The following is a 25,069-nucleotide window of genomic DNA, read 5'->3' as shown; positions in this document are numbered from 1 at the left end:
TAAAGCAATTACTTATTTTCTTCAGCTATATGGCCCAAATGGTTAGAATTTAGTATTAAGGAAACTGATATTTGAGGTCAAGTTCATTTGTTTAAACTCTATTTTGAGTCTGATGTCTTTATGCAAAAGACAAGCTCTCCAAAGGCAAGGAAAGCACAAGCTTTCTTATGTGGATAATTATTTGGAAATTACTGACTGGGTTGCTTGTTAAAATACAGTCCTAGGCCCTCTACTAAGTAGTTCTGATTCAGTTTGGATGACATCTGAACTTCCACATATGATACAAATGCGTGACCACTTTTGAGAGCCACCAAAGTAATTCATTAAGTGTCAGTTACAAAACATAGAAAATTAAAATATAAGTCAAGCAAGATGCAAGAATCATTTCTTACATTTCTGTAAGAAATAAACATATGCAATGCTTTAAAATTACTTTCTAGAATTATGGAGTTAGATGTCCTTCAATGATTAAGGTAGTTTAAGTGGTTTAATTACATTAAGGTAAATTTACCTTTGATCCGTAAATGTTTTTTATTTATGTGCTTGACTGTAAGACCATCTATTGAAAGCTGGATTTCATTAAATGATTATGGAAAGCCTGGAATTGTTTTATTAATTATGCAGATATAAATCACCTTTCAGGAAGATGTTATTATCTCTCTTACAATGGAGGGAATTGCACTACAGAGTGTTAACAAACAAATGAACAAACAAGAAAATAAACAAACTTGCCCAAGCCAAAATCGAATCTCAGGCATTAAAGCTCAAGCTCTTATCCACTGAAATATACTGCCTCTTTCGAATATATTGCCTGATTCTTCTAGTGAAATCGTTGGCTATTTTTGTCCTGTTTGTCATCAACAGATCCCTTCTTTACTTGTATAGTAGCATTGTATTTACTATTGATGCATTTATTTGATTACTCCCTTTCTCCTTCCCTCTAAGTAAACTTTAATCCTACTCCTTCTCCTATCGTTTTGACAACTTTCCTATTTCTACCGTATTTATTGACTGACAGGAAAATGTATACCTAAATTAACAATATATATTATACTTAAAGTAGAGAAACAGCTATTATTAAAATATCCTGAGTTTCTACATCAGGAGCTTTGCATACCTTGTCTAATTTAATCATCAAAGCAAACCTTTTCATAAGAATACCACCTGGCATGCAAGGGTTTTGAAATTCTTCTTGAAGACACCAGATATAAAGCTCGGTGATTTTAAATATATGATTTTTAGTCTTTGCAATCTTCATGGAAAGAAATATGATCTCCGTTTTCCATGTGAATATACTGAGACTTAATTTCTCTAAGTTAAATACATTTTCCAGAAGTGATATAGGATCCTGCCTAATTCCAAAACCAATTCTACCACCAGAAAAAAAAGAAAATGTATTCTTTGCTTTGGTTCACAAAGAAAATGTATTCTTTGCTTCATAACATGAAGTCAGGAATTATGTAGAATAATCATACTTTGGCACTTGCACCAATAATCATACTTTGGCACTTGTACCAAAGTATGATTATTCTACATAATTCCTGACTTCATGTTATGAAGCAAAGAATACATTTTCTTTGTGAACCAAATCAACAGATATAAAATTAGCAGCAATATCTAACAAAGATGCTCTTACTCATAAATTTACTTATAGAATGGGTCAGGGGTACCAAAGTCAGACAACAGCAACTCAGGTGATGGTTAGTGTGGGCAACAAGACATTCTGCCTTTTAATTTGTAATAAATGCTTTGATATTAAGCGGTGAATTACATCAAATGAAGAAAGAGCACTCAGAAAATCAGAAACAAATTCAGGGCATTCTATCCAGGAGTGACTGCAGGCTGCGAAGACCTTCCATGAGAACAGAGGCTGTTGATTAGGCAAGATTATTTTTTAAAGCAGGCTTTCCAGATTGGAAGTATTCCTGGGAGAAAAACTTCCATGTGAGAAATCTGACTTTGATTGTTTATCTGCACTATGACTTACTGAACAAATATTAATAAAAGGTTACTCATACTTTAGATTGCTTTTTACTATCACAAGACTTCATTGTCTGAACTTTATACACTTTGGTTGAACAAAAGTTATGAATCATGCTGGTTATAGCTTCAAATTTTACTGAAGCCTCTTTTGAGCTAACATGTATTAAAATGGAAAAATTAAATGTAGTAACTTCTTCCTTGAAGTTATATACGAGCATGTTGTTAGATATTTTAAAACTCCCTTTACCACCTAAGAATTGCTTTTATTTTATTATTTTTTTTTAGAGGTCTTTATTTTATTTTTTTTTTAAACCTATCATGCCATGAATTCATAGGGAATGTCCTCCAGCAGTTCCGGTTCCCTTCCATTCGTTCTCACAAAGTGAGCTTCTCTGGGTAGGGCAGGCTGGCGCTTCATTTGAACCCAGGTACCTTTCTCTTTGGCTTCCTTTTCTTTTTGATCATTTCCTTCACACGTTTCAGGAAGCTGTCTTGGCTCTTAGAGTACTCAATATGCTCAATACGCACATTAATTCTCTTGGCTAGAATCTCACCCTTAACTTGTTTGTTTACAACGATGCCAACCGCATGCTGGGGAACACTGTAAACTCTTCCAGGTTTGCTGTGGTAGCATTTGTGGCGTGTTCTTTTTTGAACAGTGCCCATCCCCTTGATGTCTACAATATCACCTTTCTTGCAGATTTGCATATATGTGGCCAAAGGAACAACTCCATGTTTTTGAAAAGGCCTGGAGAAACTATAGCGGGTGCCTCTCCTCTTTCCCTTTGTGTTGGTCATTTTGGCGAATTCCTGGAAGATGGCAGTTTCGGCCGAAAAGAAGGCTAGATTGCTTTGAATGTAAATGCTGGGCAAACAGGACAGTAGAATAGTAGTTACACATACAGTCAGAGCTAGCTTTACCCCATAGGACTCATATAACTGAGGATATTTACTTAATCTTTTTGTACCTCAGTTTTCCTACCTGTAACATGGGTGTGATAATAGCACCTATATTATAAGAGTCTCTTGAGGATTAAGTGACAGGTAAAGCACTAAGAAAACCTGGAGCATAAATAGCACCACAAAACGATGAGCTAATATAAAGAGTTTTAAGTAGTAGTGCCAGAGCTTGAACCCAACTCTCACTCAAAAGCCCTGGAACTGCTTGTACAGATGAGGTTGTTTGTATCTACTACTAAGGCCAAATTTGTTTATACATATATGTATATACATATGAATATATACATATATGTGCATATTCATAAAATTTATGAATAAACTTAAGAAACATCAAAAGTTTCACAAGTGGAAATATAAATATATTCTCTTAAACTCAGCATAATCTTTATTTGTAAATAGCTTCTACCATGCTAAAAAAATTCAGAATGCTACTTCTCTCACCAGTTACTGCCAAATTCTCTTTTTCATGGCAAAAAATCCTCAAAAGTGTATTGTACTAATTATACCTAATTCCTCTCCTCCAATTGTCTCTGAATCTACTCTGAGTTTTCACACAAACCCACTCTATTTTATGAAGGTAAGCAGCGACCTCCATGTGCCTGAATCTCGTGCCAAATTCTTACTTGTCATCTTACTAGATATGACAGTCTCCTTTGCCAAGAATGCCCCAGGGCCAAATTCTTGACACTTTTCTCTTTCCTATTTATAGTCACTCCTGTGGTCATTGCAGACAATGTAATGGCTTTAATTACAATATATTCAGAGTCTTCTTTGAATTTATATTTTAACCCAGCATGTGCACCTGAACCCCAGATTCATATAACCAGGTGTCTACTCACTGAGTAAAAACTCCATCTTTACTAGCTCAGGCACAAAAAAAAAAGTAAAAAAAAACTGGATTTGTCCCTGGTTCCTCTCTTTCTCTCATACCTTACAAATCATTAATAAAAAACTTTTGGCTCTACATTCATGATACACTCATTATCTAACCATGTCTCAACACTTCCACTATGACTGCCCTAGTCCAAGCTCCATCATCATTATTTGCCAACTTTATTCAACAGTCTCCTACTTGGTCTCTTTGCTTCCACCTTTGCTCTCACATCTATGTACCAGGGAGGCAACAGTGAATATGACTGTCAAAAGCTCTGCACTCTTGAAACATGCATTCCATTGATGTACAGGACCATCATTATCCTGGAATAAGACAGAGTCATGGACTAAAGGGTAAAAACACTGAAGAGGAGAATGTGAGAAAACTTTTGGTCCTTGTTTACAAGATCTTAGAGTACTTATCATAATAGCAAATCTTAAATAATTTTAAGCTTAAATAAAGCTTAAATCTGTAGAATCATTTCTCTTTTTGAAAGTGCTTATAGTATACAGATCATAGGGCCTGTGGATGATAAGACATCTCTCTGACATACCCCTCTAGATATGTTGGTTTCTCTTAAATAGATGTTTTCAGATGATTATAAAATTATATGAAAAGTTATTTTGATATTATACTTCTATTAACATTAATACGTGATATTCATTTAAATAAACATTAGGTTAAGTCCAGAAACCTCTTCAAATTTAAATAACATTGGGAGTTGTAAAACCCAAGTAACAGAAAAAGTATGGGTTATTATATTTTAATTTTCTTTTTTTTTCTAATTAATCAACCCATTTAACAAACAGTAGAGGAAGAAAGTCATCAGATTATCACAAATCACATCTTTTAAAAACTACATATTTTTTTCTTGAATCACAAGATTAAAGTCTTAACAAATTATGTTTGAGCAATAAGACTCATTTCAATGAGTCATGTATTTCTGGAATTGGGTGGAGTGCAGAAAGCAGATAAAAAGACGCCATTAAAAGGGCTTTGCTTACTGATTTTTTCATTTTGTAGTACCAACTCCTTACTTTAACTCTGTAATATATGTTAGTCATATGTCTTTCAAGATTAATTCCAAAATTCTGAAACTTTTGTTTGGGTTAAATTTCTTTTAATATAGAAACAAAAAAATCTCTATTGTATAGCTAAGTAATTTATTTATGGATTACCCAGCCAAGATTTTACTGAGCTGCAAACTGCCTTTTTAAAAAAATAATATTCTCTTGCTTTAGTTAATAATATTAACTCAGAGAGCAAAAATGTAAAACCAGCTAGAACCAAGCGTTATTATAAAGATAAAATCTGTTGGGAATGGAGTGTGTAATATTTTCCATCATAATAATTTTAGTACCTAAAAGGAATTATAATGGTAGCCAAAGGAGACCATTCTTTTTCTTATTAACCTCAGAAACATACAGTTCAGTAGATAACATGATCATTGATTTTTGTTATTAAAAGCTAAAGAATTTTTAATCATCAGGAGGCTATTTCTATTTGTGATACATACTACTGTGCTTTGAGAGTGCTGGTTACTAACCTCTCTAAAAATATCATGTTTGAGGAAAGTTGCTGAGATTTTAGAATCACTGTCTAAGAGCTGCAACATCACTTTGTAAAAATTGTTCTAATCCACAACATACAATTCTTCACACATTAAATGTCAGCATAATCTCTATCTGAAGTGCAAAATTTAGGACTGCATGTATTCCTTGAGTACGCACAATCACTTAGATCCCATATTGAATATGCTTCTCATTTAACTTTTTAAAAATCACCATCTAGATTTAAAAATCACCATCTAGATTTAAAAATCCCCTCTAGATTTCATTATGTGCATCGCAATTTTTTAAACCATTTTATGACATAAACAAATATGAAATTAGCATTGATTTTTTTTCTTCTTTTGAAAAATGAGAGTAGCAACAGAATTAAAGAGAAGAGAATTGAGAGATAAGATATACTGGGAAAGCACTGGGTTCAAAGTCAGACACTATTATTCTGGGCTGCCAATTATTAAGCCAATGGCCTCGTATAAATATTGAGCCATCATTTTTATATGTAATTTAGAAATAAGAACACCTACCTCGCCTGGTACAGACTTGCTGATAACTTCAAATTAAATAAAGAATATAAAGGTACAGATTAATTGCAAAGTCGCTAGACAAACAGTAAAAAAATGTAGTTCCTCCTTCACCTCTACAACATCATGGTTTGTGAAATGCATTTATACATTATTTTATTTGGGACATGGATATGTTTATTAGATTTAAATGTTGTGTCAGGTCTCTAAATAATATATTATTGATGAAAATAAAGAGTGTTATGACACATTATTAATTAGACCATTCATAAGGAAGGTTGAGTAGAATTTTCAGATCTGCTCCTTGGTATTTTTTTTTATCTTCAGACATAATAAAATAGCAGAATAGTCTTTACGATATCTCCTACAGAGTAGTGCAATATAACCCAGATAGAAGCTGAAGTCATGTCTTTTAAGATTCTAATTAAGTTTACAAAAATACTATTCCAGTATCCATCTCCCTAAAAAATTTTGTCTGACGCAAGAAGAACACAGGGAATAAAAGTTAACCATTTCCTCATTCACTTCAAGAATGTTTCCATTTCTTTTAATTAGTTTAGAAAACACCTAGCTGGCCCATGTATGCAATCCCTTCTCAATGGTTGGTAACCCTATCATGGGCATAATCATAATTCCTTCACTCCTTCAAAATACTACCAACAAAACCGACCAACCTTAATTGGGGGTTCATTGGGGGGATAAGAGCAAGCTTTATATTGGGATTCTGCAAGTATCTTAAAATTAAGTATCAGACATTCTGTTCTTAAATGCATTTTGATGATCCAGCCAATAAGAATCTCTCTTTGGTTGTCTTTCTCTTATTCTCTCCTCAATCACTTCTTCTAACACACACACACACACACACACACACACACACACACACACACACACACACAGCTTTCTCTATTCTCTTAGAACTGACTTAAGAATGAGAGCTTATGCTTTTAGAGTTGTGTTTATACCTGCAAGATCCTTTGCAAACAGAAATTTTTTTTCTTGCCAAATTGAAAAAAAGTCTCAATAGTACATATTATTTTAATCAATTACAACTATATGGAAAGGACATTAATCGTGAAGTTTAATTCAGATTTGAGTGTTGGCTTCATGACACATTACCTGTATGGCTTTAAATAACTTAGCCTAACAGTCTCATCTGTGAAATAAGATTACTATTATTAGTTTTGCAAGACTGCTGAGGTGATTGCCAAGGAAATACAGGTAAAAATGCATAGGGCATAGACTACTTATATAAATTATGAATTTTTAAAACTACTGGGTAAACTAAAGATGCCACTGCGGTACAAGTATTTTTACTTCTTATATTTTAAAAATACTCTTAGGGTCCACACTGTATCTAAGGCACTTCACTAAATGCTTCGAAAAGCAAGAAATAGACCTGCCCTCCAGAAGTTTAAAATTTAGAAGAAAAGAAAAAAATGCCAAAAAAAAAAAAAAAAAAAAGAGGCAAGGGTATGCATAATATAGATGCAAAGTAAATAATAAATAATACTTGATCAAATCTAAAAAAACTTCACATAGCACATGGAATTTGAACTGAGTCTGGAATTTGGGTAGGATATAGTCTATGTGGATGGAACAAGTGGAGAAAGAAGAAAATTTGTTACTTGAATCTATGTTTAAAAAAAAATCACCATTAAATAGTCTATTGACAAATATGAATAAAACCCAAAGACTGAGACTAGAAGCTCCACCATCTTGGAGATTTTGCACAAAATCACTGAAGCCAGCTTTCTTTCCTTGCATCCATCCCTCTGAGTACAAACGACATTTCCAGGATCCCTCCAAGCTATACTGTACATGGTAAAAGGCCAGTGACCCTTTACTTTAACAAAAAGTAAAAGTATGATGTTTACTACTACTTTTTCTATCATCGGAATAATAGAAAAAAAAATAAGAAATATAAAAGAATCTCCAGATCCACCCCTCCCCCCAAAAAAACTGCAAATATCTGTGACTGAGCTACTGAATAGGATATGTCTGAGAGTTACATTTACTTTAACAAATAGCACTATTTTTAAATTTTCTATTTTATTTATTATGATTATAGAGGAAATTTTAGTGATTTGCAACTATAGAATCATCTAATAACTAAGAAAACTTTCATTGTGGTGCAATGGTGACATTAGAAACTGATGCCATTCTTCATATAGGATGACTGCTGACCAGGGCTTCAGTGAGGCAAATATTTATCCAGAAGTTAAAATAAGTTTAAGCCAAATCCATCTACATTTTTTAATCCATGCTTTTTGTGACCTATTAGCCAAAGTTTGGTTTATTAAAGCCGTAGAAAAGAAACACTATGCCTTTTACTACCAAGATTTTATTTTTTAATTTTAAAAATTGCCTCCAGATTCACTAATTTCACAGTGTATTTTTTACCAAATAAAGAGAGCTATCATATCATTAGTCTTGTCTTTGACTAATTAGAAAAATCAAATTCACCATTAAGTAATATATATTCAAATAACTGTAAAAGTAATTCTGAAATGTCTTCAAAATATTTGAATGATTATAGTAATAGTATGACCCCTAAAATAACTTTTTAAAAACGTACTACACTATTAAATATACAAATGTACATTGCAATCTTCTAAATTTTAGCAGGAATAAATCACATCATACCATCATTACTTATCACAGTCTTACCAGCCAAGCGCTAAGTACCGTGTGAACAGGACCTGACTCAGCTGTTCGTAGTTCTGCCATTGTTCAAGGGCTGGGGAATGTTGTAAAGCTATAAAGAAAAAGGCAGGGAAAATGCACCATTAGTTTCATTAGCATGTAATATTAAACAACTGAGCTTTCAAAAAAATTAAATAGAAAGACAAGTTCCTCTCTTGCAGCTGAAATAAGTCTGTAACAGAGTATCATCTGATGATCAGTCGCATAGTGGTCCCAGCCATGTGGTTTTATTTTAAAAAGGACACTATTGTAACTCAGCCTGCAGGTTTTGATTCACTTTGACTTCTGCTGTGCTCTCAGCTCCTGAAAAATCACCTTTAGACCAGTCTAAACGATTGTAATCTGACTGTTCTCTGAGAGCAGGAGGGAGTGTGTGATGGCACCAATGCTATCTTTTCTAATGAATCACGCTAATGAATGGGGAGTTGTTGCCTAAATTATTCAGAATCCAGCTGGTGTGTCCTTCACAGGAAGACCTTAAGCCTTTTAGAATATATTCCGTTCCAAAGAGCATTGCTTCCTCAGAACTGTTTCATGATGTGAAAGATTTTTAGAGATTTGCTTTAAAAAAAGTATATGTATGCAAATATACATATGCTTTTTTTTTAAAATGAGGAAACAATTCTGAAAATACTCTTGAAATGTCTAATGACATCTTTATGTATAATCTGTTATTTACTTGGAGAAAGATAACACAAGAAAGTAAAAATTATTAATCATGGTTTTCTGTATTTTTCTATATTTTATACCATTAATTCTAAACTATCCAGCTAATACAGAATATTTGTGCAAACAATAAAAATTTGATAGAAATTCTATTAGTTGAAAATATTTAGTATCTATAATGTTTGTTTTTATATTTAATATTTAATTACAAATAGCTTTATTTTTGCCTAACATTTTCTTAGAAACATTATATATGACATATATAATGCTATATATAACATTATATATATAATAACATATAGTAAGGTATGTATATTTTTCCATGATGTCTAAGACTATATTTCATAGGTCTTCTGTTCGCTTAGTTCCAAGCATTTAGTAATATTTAGATTTCTAATGAGAAAATTAGGCTAGAAATAATACAGTGTCATGAAAAAGGAACTAATAATGCCAGCCCATAAAACTATCTGGGAAAAAGAGATAGAGCCTCATGAAAAAATATTTCCAAGCAATGCAATTCCACTTGTCGAAATCTAATCAAACATTAGATTTTTGCCTCAAATAAAACTTTTTCAGTAAGGCTTCCTTGCATTCTTTTGTTTTTCACTTGAGAATCCTCTTTCCCCCAAATTTCATGGTATTTTGACTTTTATAATATAACTTATCACTGCTACCTTGAATTAGTTGTGTATATGTATAGTAAAACTGACAATAGTATGTAACACAACTTATTATAAATATTGTTATATTTACTTTCTTCCAAGAATAACTGAATAAATTGACAAGGGCTATGATAAGCTATCACATGTAAAGCTAAATTTAATTAATATTTAAAGTACCTTAAATTATGTGGTAAAAACCTGCATAAAAATAATTTTACCTATGAACATAAAATAATACCTAATTATTCAGTATAAGACCTAGAACATTTAAGTTCTATAAAACTACAGTAAGGATGACCTACAGTTATACCATTATACACATATTTTTTCAAGTTAATGATCTCATTCTTTCTTATAATATCAGTCAATTCCAAAATTTGATTAAAAATACATTATCGATGTATTAAATACTTAGAGTTCAAAATTGAGGAAATTTGCTGTGCTACTGAACTAAATTCCAAGTTTAAATCTTTTAGGATATTAAGATCATTTTCTTATATTCTAATGTCCACACTAAAAATACTTTTCTTTATTTCCCATGTAATCTCAATTTTCCCCCTTGACTATGTTCTCTTCACACAAACACACTCTCTTTTAATTGCTCAGCTTTTTCATTCTCTATTTTCACCTTCCACTAATAAGATCATTCTCTAAAATCCATGTCAACTGCAGTTTCTTTGGATCAGTGACATCTTGACATCATTTTCAACCATCCTAATCTAGTTAGAAATATGAGGGTAATAAGAAGAGGGAGAGTGTGCCTGAGATTTGGATTGTCTAGTAAGTAATTTAACTGGGAATTTACACATAAATTTTAAGCCCAGTCATATTATTAATGTAGAACTAAATTCCGGTTTTATGAATTTTAAATACTGAGGGGAAACACCTAGAACTGATGCCAATATATCATATTTAGCCAAATTTCTAGTTAATTTGGTGAAGAAATATGTGTAATCAAAATTCCAACCACCTATTGAAAACTTTGAAAAGACTAAATCAGCAATGATTTCAAATTATAGCTAGCACCTCTAATAAAATAAAACCTTGCAATCTATGGCCCTGGGGACTTCAGAATCACAAAGCAGCAGGAAGAAACATAAGCCAGAATCCATGTGAGAGGTGCACACATAAGATTGCCTCACACATCCTGATTATGTGACATGAAGTCCAAAGCCTTCCTCACACTTCAAATTCTTAGCATCTGATACTTTCAAAATCTTTTCTCCGTATGAACCTCTAAAGCCACACAGGTTGTTTCTTTTTTCACCCAGACTCAATCCAAATAATTCATAATTTTTCTAAGTTTCTACACACAAAAAAAATCCACATACAATACTTTTTAACAAACATTAATGAAAAGTTATGAATGGCAGGGAGAAACCATAGAGAGTAAGTCTACCTCACCATTCATTCTTGTTATTTGTCATATCTCTTCCCAAAATTGTTTCCTGAGAATCCAAATAGTCTTCTTTTATTAAGGAGAACAGTTCAATCTCCAAATTTATACAACCATTCATATTAACATTCATTCTCAACAAAACAAAAGAAGCCTAGTTAATAGTACTCATTATTCCTAGACACCTGGTACAACTGGAAATTAATATTTTCTGCTGACGTGCTACTGGCACTCTAGTAAGGTGCGCTACAGTTCTGGCTCATTGTTAGAAGCACTACAAAGAGAGCAGACAATTCTACCAGAGGCGTCGGACAGGATTCCTTGTAAAAGATGACATCAGAGCTAAAGCTTGAAATTTACATCTCAAATAGATGCTCCACATAATCATAAGATGGAGGCAAAAGGTGGGAGTGTGGAGTGGGCGGGGAGGAGGAAAATACTTCAAAGAGCTGGAACCAAGTGAGCAATGCTGTAGAAGTGCCTTTAGGCTGGAGTACGCCGCTGCGTGCACCATGGTGCAGGAGGGAAAGGTTCAGGAGAGAGGAAACACGATGAACCCACACGGATCGGAAAGCACCAGGTCATGAAGCCCACTGTTTATGTGTTTAAAATATTTGGACTGACTCACAATTCCTAGCCTCAGTCGTGGGATGGAGTTGCAGCATGCACCGAAAACATTGTCATTAATACTAACGAGCCAAAGTTGGAATGTCTTTTTCTATTTTGTACAATTCACATTCTACCATATAATATTTCACTCAGTTTTATACCATATACTCTGCTGAGTAGGCAAGAGAGGAATGTCAGCAAAGCGGGCATACTGCTACATGTTCATATGCCTAGATTTCCAGGGATATGTCTTTCATGTGAAAACCATCCATCCTGTGGGCCAGAGTAGAAAACAAATATAGAGAAGTACTACTTTGAGCATTAAGGGTTTCAGGTATGCAAAACTAATGATGAGTTTACCTTTTAGAAGGACCATTCTGGCAGTGAAAACAAATTGGGCCTACTTAGCAGCTTATTGGATATAACCCAAGAGAAAAGTGGTAAAGGTCTAAACTAAGGTAGTAGTAACAGAAATTAAAAGAAGGGGAATCACATGAAAGCTATTTTGAGAAGAGAACTGGCAGTGTTGTGCTGAAGGACGCCTTAGTTGTGGAAGGGTAAGAGAGGAGCAATAGGCTCGTTAATCCATCCCTGAGCGCTGGTCGTGTTTAAGGCCATTGAAAGCACTTTAAAACAACTCTGATCAGATCAGAACCAGGGGAGATTAGGGTGGCCAACTATCTTCAGGGGAGCTTAGGGCATTTGGACCTGAGCCAATGGAGACCCAAGGACAAATGCCCCAAAGGTAAGTAAATGCCTGGCTCAGGGGAAGTGCTCTAAAGAAAGAGTATGCCAAGATTTCCGTAAAATTTCCTGCCAGAGCACTAAAAATACTAAATTAACTAGAGATCTAATAATCTTCAGCTGCACTAAAACTAAGGTATTTCAATGATGCTGAATTATTCATTAAACAGGCAGTCAGTCAGTCAAATTACTAGCTCTTATAGCTAATACTTCAAAGTTTAAAACTCTTGAGGAACACAGGTGGTCAATATGAGTGTAACTAAAAGAAAAAAGACTAAAATGGGGGTAGCCCATGAGTGTTAAATGTGGAGAGAGATAAGGGATTAAGGACCCCAATGCTGAATTAGCTATGAATAAATAAAACATGATGCATTTGTTGATATACCTAGTGATGAGATAATGAAAATAATTTTATCAACATGAGCAAAATACATATGATTTTTTAAGTCTGTATTCAGTTCCACATAATAATTTTGAAGTTTTCTATTAGGTAAGAAAACTTTTAAATCTACAAATTACCCATGCTCTTCTCCATAGTGAGTTTATGAAGCAGTTTATTTTGTCTTTTAAAAAGGGAGTATTTTTTATCCCTTTGTAAAAATCTAAATTCACAAATGCCTAGAAACATTGTGGTAAGAATTCAAATTGAAATGACTGGCATTAGATTTTGCCTTAGGTTTACCAACTATTGCTAAATTTGTCCATTTTCAAAGCAAGAAAAATAAAATACTTTTACCATATAGGCATTATTTTTTATGTCAAATTAGAAAGTATCTACTTTTTCAAAATTTTCAATTTGCTCTAAGAAAAAAATAGGAACATGTATATAAAAAAGGACATTGCTTTAAAAGGCATATATGCTGAAAAACACCTGAAACGACAGTCTCTGACTCTCAAAAGGTTAAACTACAGTTACTTGCTTAACTTAAAATATATCTCAAAAATGAGTAAGTTAAATTACATTCAGTTAAACAAACAATCTGTACTTATTAAGAGCATGCCATTTGCCTCAGTTCAAGTATGTTTTGTATCTCAACTAAGTTTCTAAACTAGCCACCTCGCAACCTCTATCACTTATTTCTGTTTCACCCTTTATGTGTGTATAGTATGTTACTACTGGATCTCAAATAAGATTATTTCATTTTCTTGCTTAAAAACCTTTAGATGTCCCTTAGTAATCACATCTGTGCCACTCCTCTCTTCTATTTTTTGCTTCTCAGATAAATCAAATTTCAAGCAATGGTGTACTCTCATTTCTTATTTATGTGCTCACATGTATCACTGGGGAAATTTTCCCTGTCAACTAGGCACATCCCCTTCACTACACCCTCTTCTGGCTAATTCTTATTTGTCTGTCTCATTAATTTGAGTCTGTTCAGTTTTCTTAATATGAAACAATAAATATAACAAATATAATGATTAAAAGAATCTGATTAATTTACGAATGTTCAGTATTTGTAAAAAAAAGAAAAAAGAAAAAATTTATCATGTTAATTATATATAAAGCCAGTTCATTCAGCCAAAAATCACACTGAAAACTTTTTTAAAAAAAAATCATTTTAGTTAAGTGACATCATCAGTAAATGAGAACATTTGAAAAAGAAGTCAAACTACATAGACAATCATGGTATAGATTTAATATACCTTCCTCAGAATAAAGACATGAAATATAATTAGAATGATAAGAATGGAGCCATAGAACAACCTTTTGGTACAGCAATATGCTATAAAACGATACTATATAGGACATAGTCAAATTCCCAACTTTAAGAACAGGGAGTGAATCGGAAAACATAAAGATACTAATCATAAATAGAAACGTGGTGAGTTCTAAGGAATTAGTGAGAGAAATGCTTGGTATAGACTGACTCAGAGAGACTGGTGTGGGGCACAGAGAAATAAATAGAACATGGATGAGCATAAAGTTTGAAAAAATAATTAAAAAGAAAGGTCAAATTACCTTAAAGTGGATAACTATATATTTATAGATATATCATAGTTATTTTAAAAAGTTTTATGGCCCAAAGCAATTAATCAGTTAATTTTTTCAAACAGTTGTTTAATTCGGGAGATAAATTAAACTAGTAACTGACGTTTCCATAGACTTCGCAGGTCAGTTCGGTCAGAATGATCATTGAAAGATCAGTGGTTGCCAGGGGCTGGGGAGAGGGGTAGCAACTGGGAGATGGTGACCAAAGGCTACCAGTTATAATTTGTGTACGTTCTGGGATCAAATGTACAACATGGTGATTATGGTTAACAATACTGTATTGTATAGTGTACTTGAAAGTTGCTAAGAGAGTAGATCTTAAATATTCTCATCAGAAAAAAAAGGAAACTTTGTGATATAATGGCTGTTAACTAACCTTATTATGGCAATGATTCACAATTTAAACATGTATTGAATCATTACAATGTAGACTTTAAACTTACATAATGTCGCATATCAATTATATCTCAATAAAGCTGGAAAAATATGATCATTAAAAGATAGATTCACTATGCCAATGACAAAATAAGTAAAAGGAACATTAAGTACGTGCCTTACGTGAAATAATGTTGCTGACTAGAGCTTAATTAAAGCATAATAATTGGCATAAAATGGATAGAATGATTTACTATGCTATAGAAATAGCGTGAATGGCAAATGCTTACTAGAAAAATTGTTTTGTAAATTACTAAGCATTCACAATTTTTTTTATTTTTTACTCTTAGTGTTGAATTTATTTCCAAAACATTTTTGTGTATTATTTTAGGGACAAATAACAAGGAGACAATAATTTTAAGTGCCAAGAAGATGAGAACTATAAAGAAAAAAAGAAAAAAGTAATTTTTACATGATACTATAAAAATAAACCGTACTAGTTATCTGTACAAGGAAAAAAAACTATGAGGAAGAAATCGTGGACTCTTCTTTCACCTACAGATTGTCTGATAAACCACTGAAGACATTTCTAACTTTCCTTATCTATAACTTTCAGAGCTTTTTTAATATATAAAGGTATACAGTTTTATTTTATAGCACTTACTCTGGGAGAAAATCGGGAGGATCCTAGTCTAGCCAATAATTAAATGTTTTGTGGTAAATATTTGTACACTTTGTGCTTAAAATTACCTAGAAAACTTACACATATTTAACAATATATCTTATTGTTTTCAAATACATTTTCTCTTTTATATTTTAAAACAGCCCTTTGGCTGACAGCACTCAGCAAGATTTGGTTACTGAGGCAATCAATTGTACTGTCCACACAAAATTTGTCGAAACAGATCTTTTAACTCCTGAAATCAAGGAAATGAAGTATCTCTTGTCCATGCCTCAGAAAACTTTTAATTTTCCCAATGAAAAAATTAGGAAAGAACTACATAGACAAAAAAAAAAAAAATTTAGGAGAAGATATTGACGAATAGCAGAAAATTTTTAAAAATCACATTTCATAGTATGGCTGTTCTTTTAAAAGTTTAAATCTTAAATTATCTAAGACTATAAGAGTCAAAGAAAAACACTTGAGGTAAAGAGAACTCAACCCCCGCATTTACATTAGAATCTACTACCCAAACTTAATAAGTAAAAGGAGAATAAAAGTATATTTTCTTAAGAGTCTCAGCCAATGGGACAGTGAATAAGGGAGATAAAACTCACCTAGAAAATAGCTTCTAGAATTGAGGCTTGGCTCAAGAGAACAACAAACTTGAGATATCAGAAGCAAATTGGACTTTTGTTTGTAAATTCATTTCAGCAATATAAAATGCAGATTACATTATTTTAATAACATGTCTGTCCATATAAGCATTTAAGAAGAAAGTTTCACTCACGGGATATGGCCATATCACAATTATTATATATAGTTTCTGGTCTACTTCAAAGAGACAACTTCATGTTTATTAATATCAGTCAAATGGAATTCAAACTGAATTTCTGACTTTTAACTCAAGTGAACATTGTTCTTAATTCTCCAAAACCTTTTTATAAATATTTTGGTATTGGTATATGTTTATTTCTTGGACTGGGAATTATGATCCAGTCTTCTCATTAACTAATCGATTTTCTACCACTAGACAACAGACACTAGAAAGTTTCAGCTTCAGCAGAAGGGCACAGTGAATGCCAGAGTGCTCAAGGCCTGGTAGATGTTTGCTATGGAAAGACATTTTTCCCATTGTTTCTGGGCATGCTGATGACAACGAACAGGGGGAGACCTCTTCTCAATAAATTTTGATTGACAGTTCTCTTGTGCTGAGTATGATCATATGGTACCTACTTTGGCTGGCTCTGTCTGAAATCATAGACCAGGTGGATTCAAAGCCTAACTTCAATGTTCCGCCATCTTATTATTGGAAAGAGAAAGAATTTAAATGGAATGTCAGTCAGGTTTTTATGTTTTCCTCTGCAGCTGCAAGCATCAGCTAAAAATTACTTACCCTATCTATATCATCTAGATTATTATGAATCCCATAATCCAAATTCAAATATTTTCATTTGACGTATTTTCATTTGATATATAAAAAAGCTGTGGTGGCAAGTACCACTTTTAATTCACATAAACGACATCGATTCCCCCAATACAGTTCTCTTTTCAGTTTCTATAAAATAGTCTCGATTCCTAAGAAAATTCTTATTATTTATTAAGAAGATATATACTTATTTGATTCCCACACTTTTCTAATATTGGTTCTAATATCTAAGTTTTCTAGATGAATATTAGATGCCAGTATAGCAGACGCCGATGGATTTTTAAAAATCAACCAAATTCACTCTCTGCAATTAATGTAAAATTAACGCATCTGTTTAATAGACTTATGTGTATATCTCAGAGTAATTTAGACATATAGAATATACTTAATCTGAAAAAAAATTTGAAATATTTTGTGCAAATTCCTGAAACCTCTTTCTCATGGACTCGTCCCACTAGGTGCAAGGAACCATTTTCCCGGCTCCCATTTTCGACCCCATGATGGATGCCCAAATGCTAGGGGGAGCACTCCAAGGATTCGGTAAGCATGATAATTTCTATGATCTTTTATTATAAATTTTTTTTCACTTTACCTTGTTTTAAGTTTGTCATATGGGTGTAAATAGTTGATGTCTAACAGAAGACAGATTTTATTTTTTAAGCTAGGCAAAGAAGTAGAAGAAAACAACAGAAAAAAAAATAGTAATGGTGAACAGATTTGCATCTCTCAAGTGCAAATTTGATCTTGACATGTTTTTGCCTTAAATCCTCAAACATCTCATTACTAAACAAAACCCCAAACCAAAAATTCTTAATCTAGGATAAAATATCGTTTTTGCCCTTGTTTGTTTCTTCAGCCTGTTTCCTTTGCTACTTCCTCTTCCAGCTAACTCAAACTCCCTGATATTCCCCCAAAATGGATCTGCTTTTCGGCATCTCTGTAAACTGGCCCAATAATTCCCCTGACTGGAAGACTATTTTCTTCTCCTGTCTACTTTGCATCCAAATTCTCTTCCTTCAATAATCTCTTCAAATGAGCTTTCCTGTTTAAATGCTTCTTTGGGCACTCCAAACTCAACCAGCTGTGCCGACGCCCGGGCCCCCTGCCTCTCCACTCATGTGTCACTCACCTCATTCTCACTGTGCTTGTTCTTTCTGTCTCACTTTATGACTGCTCTGTGAGCTCCCAGAGCATGGAGTCTGGCATGCTGCTGTTTAATAAATAGATGTTTGATGAATGAGACTAGAGTTTGGAAAAGGGATAGAGAAGGGAAGAATTCTGTTGGAATCTTTTTTTAAAAAATTAATTTTTAAGATATGATATGGTGCTGTTAAACATCTATTATATATATTTTTTTGTTCCGTAAAAGCTGTTTTAAAAAGAATTCTGGTGAGCATGAAGGTAAATGTTGACAACATAAAAGGAAACATTTCCATAAAACACACAAAGCCTTTCATAACAAAGGAAAATCTTAACTTTAAGACAAGGTCGCCTGTATGAGAACGATGCACAGACACACACACACACACACACACACACACACACACACACACATACACACTTTATTCACTTCACATTTTATATACTAGCAGAACCCCATCGGAAAACAAAAAAGGACTTTAAATATGTTCTCTAAAGTCGATTTTAGGAGTTTGCAAAGCTTTCATGCCTTTTAAAATATCAACAATCACTAGAAAAAAATATAGAGATAAGGTAATAAAAAGTTATGAATTAATTTTTTCTTCAGAAGAGTCACTTTTGCTTTAAAACTGTGGGCCAGAACAATTCAGTCACTGAAAAAAATTTATTTGCTCCAGTGTCGATTTTTCTGTTATTATAATTTTAGGGACAGAATATGGATTCATTTTGACCATCATAATTTTTTGTTTGTCAGTGTTTTAGGCTGAAGAAATTTCGGAGGTTTTGGTTTTGATTGCACAGTGTCCTCTTTAGCTCACTAGAGCAAAAAACCATCTCAAAATATTCAAAAGTCTATCCATCCTGATGACCTTGGCAAAATGCAATCGAAAAAGAAAATACCTAATATTTTCCTTGACAACTACGATTTTTTTCCAGCTTTATTGAGAAATAATTGACATATAACACTGTGTAAGTTCGAGATGTATAAAGTGATGATTTGACACATGTATATATTGCAAAATAACGAACCAATAAAGTTTAGTTAACTCATCTTTCACCTTACATAATTACTATTTTTGTTGTTGTAGTTATGGTGAGACATTTAGATTTGCTCTTAGTAACTTTCAATTATACAATACAGTATTGTTAATTATAGTCACCATGCCATCCATTAGGTCACTAGAACTTTTTCCTCTTATAACTGGAAGTTTGTACCCTTTGACCAGCATCTTCCTATTTCCCATACCCCCAGCCCTTGGCTGGTTCTATGAGTTCAGCTTTTTTAGATTCTACATGTAAGTGCAATCATAGAGCATTTCTCTTTCTCTGATTCATTTTAATTAGCTAATACCTTCAAGATTCATCCATGTTGTCACGAATAGCAGATTTCCTTCCTTTTTATGACTAATATTCCACTGTGTATCTTGCATTTTCTTTATTCATTTTTTGCTGATGGATACCTAAGTGATTTCTATAGTTTGGCTATTATGAAAATTGCTAAAATGAACATGGAGTGAAGTATCCCTACGAGATAGCGATTTCATTTCATTTAGATAAACACCCAGAAGTAGGATTGCTATATCATATGATAGTTCTATTTTTAATTTTTTAAGGAACTTTTATAATATTTTTCATAATGGTCATACCAGTTTACTTTCCCACCAACAGTGCACAAGGATTCCCTTTTCTTCACATCTGTTATCTTTCTGATAATAGCCATTCTAACTGGTGAAGTAATTTCTCATTGTGCTTGATTTTTATTTCCCTGATAATTACTGATGTTGTCCTTTTTTTTATTTTCATTTCCCTGATAATTACTGATGAGTATTTTTCATGTATTTATTGGCTATTTATATGTCCTCTTTGAAAAAAAATGTCTATTTAGGTCTCTTGTTGTCCATTTTCTAATTATTTGTGGCTTTTACTATTAAGTTGTATGAGATACTTATCTATTTTTAGGTATTAACTCTTTATCAGATATAGGGATTGTAAATATTTTCTCCCATTCTGTAGATTCCTTTTTCGTTTTTGTTAATTATTGAAATAGTAGGGGGCGGGGGAGAAAATTCATTGATTTGTTCATGAAGCTGTCCAGAAAATGCTAAAGGAACATCTATTCTATGATACAAAGCTATGGAAAAGCAGATAAATCTGTGAGTTCATGAGATAACTGATAGTAACTATAAAAACAAATGTAGTAGTCAGCTTTCTTTTGAAAGTAGTGCTGGCTGGCTTGCATGTTTCAAAAGATACAGCATGAAAACTGTTCAACTTTCAGGTGAGGCAAGTCCTGCAGGTCAGGGGGCTACAGAAGAATACTTCCTTAAGGTATTCTTTAAAAATACCTCCTAAGTTTTATACAGGAAAAGCAAATGTGGAAGAGAGGATTTCAAAGCTGATGAGACTGGCTTGTTTTACAAAGACACTGACAAACATGTACAATGTAAATGGCATTTCTGTTGACAAAAATGTTGTGACCAGAAAGTCGAAGAAACCTAACCCTATATTTCCCCCAAGAGCAATAGTGCAGCATTTACTAATTCAATGCTCATGGTGACTTTGTAGAAAACTACCATGAATAACAGGAATCAATGGTACATTAAAAAAAGTCTATAAAATTTCTATGGTTCATTATGCTACAAAATAAGAATTATCTAGAAATTCCTGTCCTAATGCAACAGCACAAGAAAGAGAAAAACATACAATGATTCTAAAAGTGAAATCAAATTATTATTTATAGAGAATATAATTATATATCTAAAAAGCCTAGGTAATCAACTGAAAAGTTATTTAAAATTGTGGGGGTTCAATAATTTTTCTGAATATATGGTAAACATAAAATTCAATATCATTTATTTATTTAAGCAATTATGCGTTAAGAAACAAAATTTAAAAATGAACAGAAGGCAACTATAAGTAACAAAATAAAGTTTCCTGTCATTTGCAAAAATTCTACAAATCTTTACTGTCTTTTAGGGGAAAATAAAAACCACGAGTAATTCAATAAACATATCATATTAGTGACAGAAAGGCAACTCTTCTAAATTGATTCCTAAGATTATAGTTATTACAATTTAAAATTGTTAATTTTGAGATCCATATAAAATTTTTCTGAAATATCTCTGGAAGGATAAACGAGCAAGAATTGCTGTGAACACATTGAAGAATAGTGATTCAGAGAAGTAGGCTGTGGATAACCTCAGTAGAACAGTGACGAAAAAACAGAAGACTAACAATTACCTAAATGTAATGATAGTAAAAATAACGATAGAATTGAAAACTCTTCTATGTATTAGTAAAACATGTTAATTTTGGAATGTCCATTACGCAGCTAACAGACCCCTTGGGTCTTAACCTCTTAATGTCCTTTAAGTCCAGGGCCTTAACCAGGCTAGACTAGCTCCATGGTACTGTGTTACTCTGTGCCTATTACTGGAGGCTGCCTTTATTCTCACAAACCATAAAGTTCAGTCTTTGGAGCTGATTCTATTTCTCCCTTTCTCCATTTTACAGCTTTCATACCATTTCTCACCTATATAAAACACTCTGCTCTTCCTTTTGTTTCTTGTTGGCACTGTCATCTATGTAAATCCTAGTCACTTGCCCTCATTCACTGGTTATTTCAGGTCCTGACTCCATCCAGGCTTTTCTGTGGTCTTAAGATTTTCATTCACCACCACCACCACCCCTCAAAAAAACATCAGCTTAACATTCTAGCCTTTCATTTTTCAACTAATTTCCATTAAATATTACCCTTTGTCAAAGAAAATTTATACCACAAAGTATTAAACAAGCAAGGAAGACTTTATTCAATTTTATTGCAAGGAGGGTCAAGATTTTTGCAACAGAGAGACCAAACTCAATTCCTCTGAAACAAAAGGTGGTAGAGTTTTTAAGCATTGGGGTGTGCTGGTGGAAAAGTATTGGAGGACACTGGCATTTGGGGGCATGATCACTGTGATTAACCATCTGTATCTGTAACTGGCACTTATGGAAGTTAGGTTTCTCCCTCCAACAAAGACTGGGAGATAAGGACTCTACCTTACTTGATGATTATATTTTAAAGGATGGCTCCAAGTCCTTAGAAAGACATTTCTGGGCTGTAAAATTGACAAGTGGTTGAGAGAAGATTTATACCTCAAACGAATAAAGAAAAAATTTACAATTACACATTTTCCAAAGTAAATGCTCTCAGAAAATGAAAATCAAGGAATAAGCCTGTCTAAATTTTAGTCAAGCTGAGGGAAATGTTAAGGCCTTCTTGAACACTCTAGGACTACAATTTCAGCTAAATTCATCTAAATTGGTTGTGCATTCAGATGCTACATCAGTTCAATGAGTTGGTATATGAGGGAGTAGAAGCCTCACAGCACAGAAACAGCCTCTGTTATGAGAGAGACAGAGAGACAGAGAGACAGACAGACAGACAGACAGACACACACCATGTTCCACACAAATCAAGGGAGGTTCACAGCATCCCTCAGCAGGGTATGCATCCCTGTACTTTCATAATTTCCTTCTCTATCACTTTCTTCTTGCGGAAGTTCTGAACTATAGCAGTTATTTTTGTCTTCAGGCATGTTCACTGTAAATCATATCTCTCTAACTACAAAACGAGAAAAATATTGTGCCTATTCAAACACTAATCAGCTTGAAGTTCAGGGAAGCCCTTTCTGGTGGGATAGGAGAGGTGATCGTAGAAAGATTATTTTTTTCTTTCCTGAATTTTTTATTGAATCCTTTAAAAAGAAAATCTGTAGTAGTAGCAACAAAATTAGAGATAGGAAGAACGCAGGCTTCATCAAGCGTTACTCTGTGATGTTCCGTCTTGTTGAAGTGTTCGCTGCTTTAAAGCTCCATCAGGGACAAAGTTTGCACACTGATTGTGATCTTTAGCTAATGGATTCTTCCTAACTACAGAGCAGCAACTTTAATGATCTCCAATTGTTATTCTTTTCCAGGCTGTGACAAAGACATGCTGATCAACATTCTAACTCAACGCTGTAATGCACAAAGGCTGGTGATTGCGGAGGCATACCAGAGCATGTACGGCCGGGTAAGGTCTCTCTGCCTTGACCTCTGTATTACCAGGGCAAATTCCTGAGAAATGACAACACTCTCAGAAAACAAGTACTGTTACTCTTTTTAGTCTCACAGATTACAAAGATTTCAAACTTCATGGTAGTTATGTCAGAAACAGTTTCTATGTCAGTAACATCCTTCAAGGAATATAAGAAAGATATATCATCAAAGGTATCTACGTGTGAAGTATGTTCAGGCTCACAGTGACTCCACCAGTCCTTTCTTAAAAATCACTCAGCTTCATAAAATAAAAGATCTGCTAGCCTTACACTGCTGGTTGGTCCAATCAGACTAAAAATGCTGCACCAGAAACAAGCTTTAGGGAAGGTGCAGAAAGAACCAGTGATCACTGGGTCAAAAAGTAAGACCTTGTCCTGCAATTCTCCACGTGTCCTCACCCAACTCTGGACCAAAGCGAATTCTCTACCAGCTTTCTTGTTCACAGCATGCAGTTACAGAGACCATTAAAAATGAATGACAGTTGAAAGTTTAAGGCAACAAAATTATCCATAGTATTTTAAAGTAACCACATTCTAATTTCAAGCAAGTACCATTAAAGATTCCTTTCTTTAGTTATGCATTTAAACCACAGATTCAGAACAAAAACTTTTCAAGCCAAAAGGGCCTGAGATAGCAATTACTTTGTCCACTGAGCATTATCGATGAAACACTATGATGAAACTCTTCTCTATTCAGTTAGTCCATATAAATTTACTCCATTTGTAAACCTCAGGTTTTGAACAATTATAATATATGAAATAAAGCATAGCCTTCTGTTTTCAAATTAATTAATAATCCAAAAGCCACAACTACTAGTAAAATTAGTTGAATTAGGCTATAGAAGGAAACCAGTTATGCTTTTTTTTTTATCAAGGTGAAACTGTTACCTTAGCTTATGTTCCTATGATACCAGTGCTAGTTTTCTTTTGAAAGAAAATATAAAAACTATAAAAGTTGTAGCATTAGTAATCTAATATTGTTTTAATATGCATACTGCTATAAGAGAGGTCATTTTTCAGTAATTTTTTTAACCAAAAGGATTATAAACATCTTTGCTGTCTATACATCAGATTAATCTAGGTTAAAACATTATTTTATTGATCTTTACAATATTATACGAAAACAGATTAAAACGATTAAGAAATGCAATACACTCAAAAATTGTAAAATCCATTAAACAATTTATACTCTAGTGAAGCACCTTCCACTATGTACATAAGATTTCAACGTTTGCTAAACTCTGACTTTGCCAGGTAATCCACACCACGTGCAAAAGCGTGGCTCCTACACTAAACTGCCCCAGCTGGAAGAGAGGGTGTCATGCGGCGCCTTTCCTCTGAAACGCCTTGTCATATAGTCAGTTATCAAGTCTTGCAAATTATTTTTCCCCTCAAATTTCTCTTTTTCCCTCGCTTGCACAGTCTGGACTCAGGCCTTCATCGTTCGGGGCCCAGACTGACAGGGAAACCCTGCTTCTCCCAGTCACTTCCTGCCCTGTTCTGGCCACGCTGTAGCCCGAATGACTCCAAACTAAATGTCCACTTTCCCACTTTAATCCCTGCATGTTTATCCTACTTCTTGCTCGCAAATATCCATGTCTGTGGAATACACCCAAATGCCTGCCGAGAGCACACAAGCTTTGCTTGCCCTGTTTCTGCTCTCCGTCTTAAGCCGTCTCCCGCCTCTTCACACACCCTCAACTGCAG

The 25,069-nt window shown here is 33.6% G+C and overlaps 1 protein-coding gene and 1 pseudogene across 1 annotated transcript in view; one reads left to right on the top strand and one right to left on the bottom strand.

The window, feature by feature from the left end:
* Nucleotides 1–25,069, top strand: part of LOC120613388 (annexin A10) — a 60,240-nt gene that overhangs the window by 1,651 nt on the left and 33,520 nt on the right. Inside the window, exons 2-3 of the mRNA XM_039876134.1 lie at nucleotides 17,600–17,681; nucleotides 23,243–23,337. Coding sequence (XP_039732068.1) covers nucleotides 17,600–17,681; nucleotides 23,243–23,337 — 177 coding nt within the window. The remainder of the gene's footprint in view (nucleotides 1–17,599; nucleotides 17,682–23,242; nucleotides 23,338–25,069) is intronic.
* On the bottom strand, nucleotides 2,285–2,903 carry LOC120613389 (60S ribosomal protein L21-like; annotated as a pseudogene).

Source organism: Pteropus medius, unplaced genomic scaffold, assembly GCF_902729225.1.
Source record: "Pteropus medius unplaced genomic scaffold, Ma_sr-lr_union100, whole genome shotgun sequence".
Lineage (NCBI taxonomy): Eukaryota > Metazoa > Chordata > Mammalia > Chiroptera > Pteropodidae > Pteropus > Pteropus medius.
This window is presented reverse-complemented; position numbering and strand designations above follow the sequence as displayed.